The sequence below is a fragment of the Carcharhinus amblyrhynchos genome, chromosome 7 (genome assembly GCF_965287045.1).
Source record: "Carcharhinus amblyrhynchos chromosome 7, sCarAmb.v2.hapA, whole genome shotgun sequence".
NCBI lineage: Eukaryota > Metazoa > Chordata > Chondrichthyes > Carcharhiniformes > Carcharhinidae > Carcharhinus > Carcharhinus amblyrhynchos.
Genome location: NC_137330.1, coordinates 49,312,514 through 49,325,350, shown reverse-complemented (window position 1 = coordinate 49,325,350; position 12,837 = coordinate 49,312,514). Strand labels below are relative to the sequence as shown.

The 12,837-nt window shown below is 39.0% G+C and overlaps 1 protein-coding gene across 4 annotated transcripts in view; it reads right to left on the bottom strand.

The window, feature by feature from the left end:
• Positions 1–12,837, bottom strand: part of otofa (otoferlin a) — a 335,468-nt gene that overhangs the window by 7,123 nt on the left and 315,508 nt on the right. For all 4 annotated transcript variants that reach the window (XM_080193269.1, XM_080193267.1, XM_080193268.1 and 1 more), the window contains 3 exons: positions 4,181–4,422; positions 2,886–3,064; positions 311–411 (listed from right to left, as the gene is read on the bottom strand). In XM_080193269.1, coding sequence (XP_080049395.1) covers positions 311–411; positions 2,886–3,064; positions 4,181–4,422 — 522 coding nt within the window. The remainder of the gene's footprint in view (positions 1–310; positions 412–2,885; positions 3,065–4,180; positions 4,423–12,837) is intronic.

The following is a 12,837-nucleotide window of genomic DNA, read 5'->3' as shown; positions in this document are numbered from 1 at the left end:
GCTAATTTGAACAGCAACATTATACCTTATAGATGTTGAAGTTCTTTTGAAAGGAATAGAAAATTTTCAGTATGCTTTTTAATCATGCTTTATCCAACTTTTATAAACTGAGCATAAAGTAATAAAACATCAGGAAATTTAAACCAGAACCCTTTTTTAATAAATACTTGTGTCTGCAAAGATTCTGACTTGGTACTCCCAAATGCTATCAGAAAAAAGTTGTATTTTTGGCATATTCCTCAAATGACTCAGTAAATACATAGCGACATTACTGAGACATAAACTGTAATTCAAATGGAGATGCACTTACTTTGGCTTCTCCAATGGCTCTGGCTCATTGCGAGCGAGACCCGCAGGACTCTTCTCAGCTTCTTCTGCTGTCAACAAGTGTAACTCAGCCTCCACTTTACCCTGAAAAAAAGAATACAGCTGGTGAATGGTGAATGGTTCTTTCGCCAAGTATGAAGTGAAGGTCACTTTGTGAGAGTTAATTCCAGGTGCTGGCAATACCATGTTTACAGTGGAAACACTTGACCTGAGGAATTCAGCCATGTTTCATAGTGCAGAGGAGTGCTGATATTCAGTTAAACAGGTGTCCTCTTGTCTGGATACGAAACTTAATATCAGGCAAAGTAAAGAGACTGTTCAAGTTTGTCGTAATTTATTAGGTGTATTCTTATCTTTTGAAATTAGGATTTTCTTTTCTGTTTCTCATTCTTTCTTGGGTGCACTGTGTCCAATATAATGAAGCAGTGACTTGGTAGTTGTTACATTGTAATTGTGGAGACCATGTCACAATTTTTACCACCACCAACCACAACACGTATGAGTGTGGAGGCAAGCTGGGTGAAAGGTCAGCCTCCATGATCCAGCACTTTATAGCAGCTGCAAAAAAACTCTGACCCTCACCCTCTTCCACCACCACACACACCCCATGCTCCATTCACGCCGATCCATGCCACCTATGCATCCACCACCACTCATTGGCCCCTCATATTGCCCATTCTATGCCTCTCTACCAACCCTTAATCCTGACAGTGGCAATTCATGCCAACCTATGCCCTCCACCCACCACCTTTTGCCTTTATACCATCCATCCACTATGGCAGACCTCAGGATGCATGATGAGAGGAAATCAAATAAAGTTCTAAGTGTCTATTGATTAATTCACTTAAGAATATCGTTGATAAAAACATTTAAATCCCTTCAAGCAATTCATCTCTTATAAAAACACATTTTAGTCATATCCTAAGATTAAAAACTTTATAAACATTTGGAGCTGTCAATTAAACTGAACTGACAGGCACGTAACTGTGATACATATAGGTTGTGAAATCAGTCATGCAGCACAAAATCTATTGGGATATCCCTTAGACTTATGTCAACAGACAGAATAAAATAGCAAGCATTGCTTTTTTTGTCAATTTAAATAAAGGAGTTTTAAATGCTTTGATAAATTGACAGTTCAAATGAGCTTTGACAGCTCCCTCGACAGTTCTTTGACAGCTTGATAGTTCCAATGAGTTTATTCACTTTTTACACAGATTCAAGTCTAATTTTAGCAATCCCAATGGACACTCGACATCTCCCAAAGGACACCTCACCTCTCCCACAGGTGTCCTTGGACCCATAAAAAAGATTATTTTTTTTTACCTAACTTTAGACTTTCTCCTGATAGGCCTAGAGTGCATAGGTTGTGGATGTTCCCACTGATGATAATTGGCTCTGAGGGAAGCTGCACTTTAACATGTGCAGCTGCCTCCATGAACAATGGATATGCAAAGTATAACCTGCTCCCATTTCCTCTTTCCCTCCCCCCAGCACAAATGGTGGGTGCTGGGCATGGGGGCAGGACTTCTGGAATCAGGACTTCTGGAATCAGGCCTCTGGCACCATTTTGGAGAAGCCAGAGACCCTCTCCATTGCTGTGCAAGTTCAGCCACAAGTATTAAAAATATATATATTTAAAATGTCTTTATTATATTTTAGCTCCTATCATGTTTAAACCAATCCTTATTTCACTAAAATTAGAAGTGAAGGGATTCAGAGATTTTTGTTTACTGGTTTGCTGTAATACTTTATTGTAATTGGCTACTTACCCTGTTTGATGACATTCTGACATTCTATCAGGTGGAGACTGATGGAAAGGGGAACTCCATGCTGCAGAGATCACCTTTCTTTGAGGTCTATATCGAGCACTGGTTTGTTTTCCACTGACCACTAAATCCAGCCTGAACATTTTTGTTTCAGCTACCCGAATGAAATATTTGACTGTTCGTTGTGAGCAACTCATTCCCAACCTTCATTTTGGTAAAGTTTGTCTGATATAAATCTTAATAGGTGTCCAAGCTTCAGCAGCTTGGGTTTGTTGGGGAAGGATGGGACTCCCCATTTATTGCATTATCAAATCTCTCCTCAGGTAATCTGCTGAGTATTACCAGCATTTTCCCTTGTTTCAAATTTCTAGCATCTGCAGCATTTTTTACTTTTTTTATTTGAACAAAATGTAAGGAATCCTCTTTAGGATAACATGACTGGAAGCACCTTTAGGTATTCAATAGAGCAAAGATGGTGCTGTGGGTTTGGATAGTAGAAAAGACAGGTACCTTCATTAACAATGTATTAAGGGCACAGCAAACAGGTCACTGTTATCAATGATGAAACAACATGATTGCTAAAGGAGACTCCAGTTTGTAAACTAATACTGTTAGAATGAAATGTTATTTCCTTCCTTTTTACCAGGCTTCCACTGGTAATAGAAAATATATTGAGAGTGTGTATTTTATACGTTTTAGACAAATCGGATTCTTTAGCGTCAATGTGGCCTTTTTTTTAAAATAAGAGACAAACTCTATTTAGAACTTTGAAATGAGTAAATTTCTTACTGTAAGCTCCATTTCATCATTTTCATTTCTTGCCACAAATGGCCACCAGCCTTTCACCCTCTTCTGTTTAAAAATAGAGACTGTGGGAAAAGCAGCTTCGTCTGTAGCCATTTCAATTGTGCATAGCTTGGCTGTTTTTGCTCCACGTGTGAATCTGTTCAGATCCAATTCAATCGCACCTGCCAGGAAAATGAACAATGGAAGAATTAACAACTGGGTTAAGGAAAACTGCCTCGCTAAAGAAATGCCTCTTTTTAAATTATGTCATTAACATTGTTGAATGAATTTAGACAATTAGGTGCCTTTGTGTAGAACAGTACCAGGTTTCTAGTATCAACTTTGAACAAATTCCTAGGGTGAAGATTTTTCTGTTGCCATTGAGTCACATAAGTTAAGCACCAACTCATCAAGAACATTGAATTTAATTAAACGAGCTAAGCAGCGACTGTCACACAACTGCAGTACTATTGATTACAAGCAACATGAGGGCAGTACAGTGGTTAGCACTGTTGTCTCACAGCACCAGGGACCTGGGTTCTGTTCTGGTCTTGGGTGACTGACTGTCTGTGTGGAATTTGAATCAAACCAGACTCAATGTATAGAAAAATCTGAAGAAAGGTTGATTTTTATGATCCAACGAGTGAATTTAACATAAGAAAACTGTCCCAAATTACTTGAAAGAGAGTCATATAAAAAAATGTGATACTGAGTCGAGGACATATTAGAAGGGATGAACAAAAGCTTGGTTAAGGAGTGTGTTTTTTCCCCAAAAGGATTTTAAAGAGGAAAAAGATGATGGAAAGGCTGACACTGGTGAATCAAAGAGAGTGATGGAGTAGAGAATTCAGGAGGATTAATAAGGCTAGAACAATTTACAGAGTTTGGGAGGGGCAAAACCCTGAAGGGATTTAAACACAAAGATGAGAATTTTAACTTGGAGGCATTGGAGGACCAGGAGTCGATGTAGATCAAGGAGGATAGTGACATGCGATTAGATTTGGTGCAGAATAGGGTACAGGAAACAAAGTTTTACGTGGGCTAAGTTACAGAGGATGGAGGATGGAATATGTATCTAATGTTTGATGTATCCTGATCAATTATAGGTGGATATTATTGGTGTCAATCTATCAGGGCAGGAGGCTAAGGGATTATTTCCCCTCGTTCTGTAGATAGAACCATTTCACAGGAGAATAAGCATTCTTAATGATAAATATACATTCAGACTAGCTACCCATAGCAAGTCCTGGATTTAATGTCTCAGTAGAGTGGCACAAAGAAAGAAGATTAAAGCATACCAAGGAAATCATCAGCTGAAAAGTGGTCAGCATCCCACACTTGCAGCGTTAGACGAGCTGGGATCTTGTACTCGGTCTCATCCCAAGAAAACATGGACTCCTTCTTGGAGATGACAATTTTCTCCTCAGCCATCAAGTAATCAAAGGGGAAAATAAACCGCCAGTTGAAATTGCCTTCGCCAGTCAGTGAGTGATAATGTACATCAGTGTCCTGCTTGTCCTCCTGCTGCCCTTTCAGCCAGCTACAAGAAACACCCAAACAATCAAAACACATGAAAGCAGGCAAATGATTTAAGTAATTGCTCCCTGAGCCAAAACAAAATGTCTGCAATTTTCCTTCTGGAGATTTTGCATTTTCACTGTTGATTTGAAAGAATGATGCAAATTGTGCCTGGGTCCAAATTGGAGGAAATTATTCACATTTTCCACATGGCTATACATAGCAATATTTATCTGCCCTGAATGGTGGATGAGGAGATTTTTAAAAATGTGCTGTGATGATTGCAAATTAGGTTTTGATAAAGTCATATGACTTGGTAGGAAAATTGGATATAATGATGGTCCTGTGCATCTGTTGCTAATGTAGTGGAGGTCTGAGAGGTGCTATAGCAAAACCTATTTCTAGCCTTTCAGCCCATTTAACCTTATTCCTCATGAATACACCATCAAGCAGTTTCATAGATGACTCTCAATGTGCACAAAAATAGACTGTAGAATATATCAACAACTGCAGTGATACTGTCAGCTGACATCAACTTTAGTAAGATATATGAACCAACATTGCAGTGAGGTTGTTTATACCATCACTAGCATCACTGCACTCTGTAAATGATTGCATTGCCTGCTAATCGAGTTGCTTCCATTATTTGTACTTTGTGCTCCTCGGAGGCCTCTGGTGAAAAGTGAAAAGAAAACAATGTCTTGTTGGATTTGAATCCTAAGGTTCTTTGCAATGTCATCACCTACAGTGGGAGTTCTTTTTTAATTGCTTGCTGATTTTTCAAAGTAAAACAGAAGATGTAATGATTTTACCCACAGAAGTCACATTTTTTATTGCCAGATAGGAAGCATCTTTCAGCAAGCTTGTCAGTCCCAGATAACTTCTGAGATATTAAAAAAATGTGATGTGGATGTGGAAAATTGATCCTTACAGCCAACTAACTTATCAACACCAATTGTGGCTTGGGATCATTAGCAATAATTTATCGTAAAATGCACAAACTGAAAAATCTATATTTAATTGTTGCAAAAATTATTCCAGAGAAACAGGTGTTACTGCCCAGGCCAGCATTTATTGCCTGCCTCTACTTGCCATTGAGGAGGGGTGGTGATTTTGATCTATTACAGTCTGTGTGGTGAAAGCAATCCCCAGTGCCATTAGAAAGGAGTTTCTGGGATTTTTGCTCAATAATGATGAAAAAACAGCAATATATATCTTCAGGAAACAAATGTGACTTGGAGGGGAATTTGGACGTGAAGGTATTCCCAAGCACCTGGTGCTCTCGTCCTTCTCTGCAGTGAAAGTCTGAGAGATTCTATAGTAAAACCTACGTCTAGCATTCTCTTTAGTAATACTGAGAATTTATCTCTGTTGTAAAGTTGACTTTCCACATCTGTGTAAGATCTCAAAGTCATGAACTGAAATAAAGATTTCACTGCAATGACCTTGTCTACAATCCAATCTTGATGTTTAGGCCCTTTTGAGAACTCAATAGTTATTGCTTATGGAAAATATTCTCCAGCTCTACTTCTATCCCAAAAGTGAATGTGATGACCATCTTGACAATTCAAGAACATCATGATGACTGAGTGAAAAAAATGGCTGAAAGATAATGATCAGGAGTTTTATGATGCTGTCATTATGAGTTTTTGGAAAGGATTAGGTCACTTTATCAGCCTTGTATGTCAACAATGATATACATTTTCATCAGTCATGCATTCCCCAAAAAACATGCAGCAAGCATTTCACCTCCAAGCAAAGTCAACTTAATACCTAACTGCAACATCTAACACCACTATTACAGCAACTGTGTTTTGAGGTATATTTTCTGTGGAAGACGACAAACTTCATTTTATGGTGTGTACGATGTAATTATTTAAAAATTAACCAGGAAAGAGTTTTCCTGGCTCTTTTTCCAGCTATTAGCAACAGCCATAATGTGATTCCGGTTAGATACTGACTTGTCCAATGAGGATTATGAATTTGAAGGTGAACTTGATGTGGGTCGGAAAATTTGCCCTGGTATAAAATCAGTCAGCCGGTGTCTTTCTGCATGAAAAGATTCACAAGCTCAAAGAACATACCTCTCAACACAGTGAAGCTGCTTTTAGAGTTAAGGATATAAACTCAGAGAATATAATCATTGTTTAACGTAGCCCATGCCAAAAGATAATATTCCTGGGATTCTAAGAAAAAAACGATTGATCGACCAATGTGCTCCTTTAATGGAAAGAGAAAATAACATTAAAAAGGAAATATTCTGTGGACTTCACTTCATTTAACCCTTTGAGTACTAATCCTAACGCGTTGTCATGCTCGATTCATTTATGTTGCTGTTGGAGCAGTTTGAAATAGCTAGCTGGTTTCCAACAAAATTATCTTTTTAAGATTATCTTTTGTTCCAACAAGGAGCCAAGCAAACGATACTACCATCAGGAGTATCAACAACTTCCAAAACCAATGTTGGTACAATTAAAGACATTCTCCCTTCGAGAATATTCATTCAATGAAATAAAATTAGTTCATTTTAACCAAATATAAAATACCCTGTGCTGTTTTTATATACTTTAAAGTTAATTATTGGTAGCACTGATCTGTTCCACATCTCAATCCATATCAAAGTTGCACAACAACTGAAACCTATGGTGCTTTCATGGTTTGTCCCCACCAGCCTGTGAGGGTCTCTATAAATGCTTCACAAAAGGATTTTGCTGCAATCAATCAGCTTACTGCATGATACGATCCCATTAGTTCATAAAATATTGGTGAATGTACTAGAAAACGTTTACAGTTGGGATCCCTGTAAATGGATGTTCAAAATAAGGCAATTAAAAAAATGTAAATGTATGGAATATTGCCTTTTAACTGATTATAAGTTGAACTAACTCAACCTCCCCTCTTTGCAGATGGTACTGTTAGGTAATGTATTGCAAATAATCATGCATGACTATAGCTGGTTGCAAGCAACATGGCAATTTTCATTACCTAAACATGTTATCCAGTTAGGCATTAAACATGTTTATATGACAGCAACAGTGAAAACAAACACAAAAGCATTAGAATTTCTCCAATTTTGCTAGCTCTCTTTTCATCTTATAAATTAACATGAACCTATGGAGTACAATTAGCAAAAAACAAATCTCTTTGGTTCCATGTTTTTTTTTCTTTCTACAGGACTATCTCTCTATATAAATATTCCCATAGCTGATAGAGAAATTGACTGGTTTCCATGATTGGGATGTTCTGAATTCTTTGTCCAGTTGGAAGGTGTTATTCATGTGAATGAATTGAAAAACATTGCTTACTTTGCTCGAAGACAGAGATTTTCAAATGGGGCTCCATGAAGCATTTCTGGGGTTTGACCCAGGCTCACCCACAGAATGGGCAACATGGACAACTGGCCAGGATACTGCTGCCATTAAATGAGTGAGATGTGGATAGAGACCTGTTCTGATTCCCCTATATTCCAAATTCACTCCTGCTCCACTAAAGCACATTCTGTGCTCCTGGTCCCCCATTCTCCTTCTCTCTCTTTGTCCCTGCTTTCTTCAAGCTCCCTCCCTCTGCAAGTTCCTACACTCCGCATACTCCCTCTTTCTCCATTCTCTGCTTTTCACAAGTTTCTGGTCTCACTGTGACGTGACTTCCTCTTGCTTTTCCCCTGAGGCTTTCTCTGTGTTCTGCTTTTCCTGGGCTCTTGCAAAGGATAGGCAGACTTTGCAGTGCGGCACATTCATCTTGCTGATGTACAAAGTAAATGCCTGATTTCTTAAAAGCATTTGGAAAATATATTTTTCATGCAACACTTTCATAGTACGAGTAATATGATATTAAATTTACTTTGGGGTCCCATAATTACTAATCCATTTGAAAAGGGGTACTTCAACCAAAATGTTTGAGAACCACTGCTCTGGAAATGCCATCTATTCAGCCCAAGTAACAGGCCATGATAATAAATTTAAAGAAATGCCATTAGCAGCAAGCTATTGTGCCTTCTGAAAACATATTATTATTTCTAAAATGTTCAGGCAAAGGCCTGATGGAGAATCATCCAATGATATAGGGAAGGTTTCAAAGAGGAATCAAAGCAAGGAAAAATGCAAATTTATTATGATGGTGAGATGGCCCTACAATAAAGTGATATGCCACAGTGTAGTAGCACGCAGGTTTGTACCTGTTATTCATACTTGATAGGCTTCTGACCTTAGCTGAGCTACCAACTGGAAAGTAGCTGCAACCCTGTGAGGAGGAAGAGAAAATTTCAGGGTGAACCACCTCGACTATTCTCATTAACCTCCAATGATATGATACAGAGACAGCAGACATCTGAAAGTGGCTCACCACATGGGAGGGGAATGGTCTTAATGCCATCGAGATTTGTAGCCCTTCGGCCCAATTTGTCCAAGCCGACCCTTTTTTTTTAACTCCTAAGCTAGTCCCAATTGCCTGCGTTTGCCCCATATCCCTCTATACCCATCTTACCCATGTAGCTGCCTGAACACTTTTTAAAAGCCAAAATTACTACCTGTGGCAGCTTGATCCACTCACCATCCTGTGTGTGAAAAAATTGCCCCACTGGACCTTTTTGTATTTCCCCCCTCTCACCTTAAATGTAAACCCTCTAGTTTTAGATTCCCCTTACATTCGGGTAAAGATATTGACTTTCCAGCTGATCTGTGCCCCTCATTATTTTATAAACCTCTATCAGATCATCCCTAAGCTACTACGCTCCAGAGAAAAAAGTCCCAGTCTATCCAGCCTCTCCTTATAATTCAAATCATCAAGTCCCAGTAGCATCCTTGTAAATCTTTTCTGCACTCTTCCTAGTTTAATAATATCCTTTCTAATAACAGGGTTACCAGAACTGTACACAGTATTCCAAGCATGGTTTTACCTATGTCTTGTACAACTTCAACAAGATGTCCTAACTCCTGTATTCACTGTTCTGACTAATGAAACCAAGCATGCTGAATGCCTTCTTCATCATTCTGTCCACCTGTGACTCCACTTTCAAGGAGATATGAACCTGTACCACCAGATTTCCTTGCTCTTTAACTCTCCCCAGTGCCCTACCATTAATTGAGTAAGTGCTGCCTTGGTTCGATCTACCAAAATGCATCAACTTGCATCTATCTACATTAAACTCCATCTGCCACTCATCAGCCCACTGGCCCAATTGATCAAGATCCCGTTGCAATCCGAGATAACCTTCACTGTCTGCTATGCCACTAATCTTGGTGTCATCTGCAAACTTACTAACTACGCCTACTAAATTCTCATCCAAATCATTAACATAAACGACAAATAACACTGGACACAGCACTGATCCCTGAGGCACACCACTGGTCACAGGTCTCCGATTTGAAAAACAACCCTCTGTCTTCTGCCATCAAGCCAATTTTGTATCCATTTGGCTATCTCACCTTGGACCCTGTGAGATTTAACCTTATGCAACAACCTACCATGCGGTACCTTGTCAGAGGCCTTGCTAAAGTTCACATAAATAACATCAACTGCACTGCCTTCATCTACATTCTTGGTTACCTCTTCAAAAAGCTCAATCAAATTTGTGAGAGTGAGACATGATTTTCCACTCACAAAGCCATGCTGACTGTCCCTAATCAGTCCATGCATCTCTAATTGCCTGTAGATCCTGTATCTCAAAATACTTTCTAATAACTTACCTACTACAGATGTGAGGCTCACCAATCTGTAGTTCCCAGGCTTTTCCCTACAGCCCTTCTTAAACAAAGGCACAACATTTGCCACCCTCCAATCTTCAGGCACCTTACCTGTGGCTGTCAGTGATTCAAACATCTCTGCTGAGGTGCCCACAATTTCCTCCCTAGCCTCCTACAATGTCCTGGGATACACTTCATCAGGTCCTGGGGATTTATCCACCTTGGTGCACTTTAAGATTCCTAGCACCTCTTTTCTGTTATATGCACACTCCTCAAGACATATTTATTTCTCCAAGTTCTCTAACATCTATGCTTTTCTCAACAGTGAATACTGATGAGAAATATTCATTAGGGTCTCACTCAAGCCTTGTGGATCCGCACGCATATAGATTACCTTTTTGATCCTTAAGAGGTCCTACTCTCTCCCTTGTTACTCTTTTTTCCTTGTATTTGTAGAAGCTCTTTGGATTGCCCTTTGCCTTATCTGCGAAAACAATCTTGTGTCCCCTTTTTTGCCCTCCTGATTTCTCTCTTAACTCTACTCCTACAGCCTCTATACTTTTCAAGGATCCACTTGATCCAAAGCTGCCTATGCATGTCATCTGCCTCCTTCTTCTTCTTTACCAGGGCCTCAATATCCCAAGTTATCCAGGGTTCTCCACTTCTACCAGCCTTTTCCTTCACTCTAAGAGGAATGTGCTTACACTGAATCCTGGTTAAACACACTTTTGAAAGCCTCCCATTTATCAGATGTTGCTTTGCATTCCCACAGACTCCTCCAATTAACTGTTGAAAGTTCGTGCCTGATACCATCAAAATTGGCCTTGCCCCAATTTAGAATTTTAACTTTTGGACCAGCCCTTTCATTCTTCATAGCTATCTTAAAACTAATGGAATTATGGTCACAGGTCCCAAACTGATTCCTCACTAACACTTCTGTCACTTGCCCTTCATTATTTCCCACAAGGAGGTCAAGTTTTGCTTCCTCTCTAGTTGGGCCATCCTCATAATGAATGAGAAATTCATCCTGAATACACTCAACAAATTTCTCTGCATCCAAGCCTCTAATACGATGGCTGTCCCAGTCAATGTTGTGAATGTTAAAATCCCCTATTATTACCACCTTAATAATTTTCTTGGAGCTATCTGTAATCTCCTTACATATTTGCTCCTCAATTTCCTGCTGACTATTTGGGGGCCTATAGTACACTAACAAAATGATTTGCCCCTTCTCATTTCTACCCATATATAATCTGAGTGGGCAAACCCTTGGATATATCCCATCTCAGTACTGCCGTGATGTTTTCCTTAATCAAAAGTGCAAATCCCACTTCTCTCTTACCTCCTGTTTTATCTTTCCTATAGCATCCATACCCTGGAACATTGAGCTGCCAGTCCTGTCCTTTGCTTAGCCATGTTTCAGTAATTGCTATAATACCCTGATCCCATTTACCCATCCTTGCCCCGAGTTCATCTGCTTTGCCCATCAGGCCTCTTGCATTGAAATAAATGCAGTTTAATCAGGACTTCCCTTGCTCTTGGTCTTGCTTTTGCCTGATCTGTCTGGTACTAGGATTACTGACACTGCCTTGACTATTTAATATGCTCTCTTTAACTTCTGTGCTGTTCTCAGCCTTCTCTTTTATCTCCCAACTGTTTTGGATTCTGTCTCCCCACTGCTTTGGGTTGCACTCCCCCTTCCCTACTGCTTTGGGTCCCACATCCCCTTCCCTACTGCTTTGGGTCCCACCCCCCTACCACCTCCCTTGCCAAGCCTAGTGTGGATTTTCAGGGAGGTAGGGACAGCAGGAAGTTGAACTCTTTAAGAAGAGAAGAAAATAATGTAAAAAGATTCAATGTTCATCTTCTCCAATACTATTAGTTGGTTTAATTCATCATCTTGTAATGGTGATTTAAAATATTGATAAAGCTTTATCTAGAATAATTCTCTTTTCATGTATGCTATTGGCTATCTTTATGAATTACAACATACTCATTTTTATTTTGAGGGAAATAAGTTACATCCAAAGGAATTAAAATAGATGATTGTCTGCTATAATCCATCTATGAGAGCTGTATGAAATTTGTCCTATATTGAGAATGTATACTTTTTTAAAATCAGTCTGACTGTTTAGAGACAGGATTGCACTATCGGGTGCTACAATGAGTCAAACCAGGAGATTCCAGTAAAATTTAATGACCCCAACTTAAAGTTTTAAGACATTTTGGTCCTCATGCACCCACAAGCAAATATTTTCGTCACTTTGTTGCATGCTCTTTATGAAGAATAAAGATCCTGCATATTTCACCAAAGGCTAATTTAAGCACTGGTCATGCAGGGAACATGTACAGACATGCCAGGAAAAACAAATTATACTCGCTTTCTGGGAAAAAAAAATCATAATACATATTAAAATGTTGTTGTGACCGACACCATACCAATCATATTTGTAGTTTTTTTCAGGTTACGTCTTGTCATATTTTGCATTCAATTTATATTTCTTTACCATATTACTGAATTAATGACTGATTTTCAATAAGAAAGGTAAGTTCAGATATAAATTCATGACAAGTTATAATCTTTGCACTGGTTTTGTGTGAAGTCTGCAAATTATATCCTGGTGATTGTTTAATGCCTCTGCTATAAGAGTGGGCAAATATATTTCATCCAATTTGAATCATGGAATAAATTACCCAAGCTTATATTTCAGGCTGAAGATGCTGGAGAAGAATGTTTTTCATTCAGACTAACATTC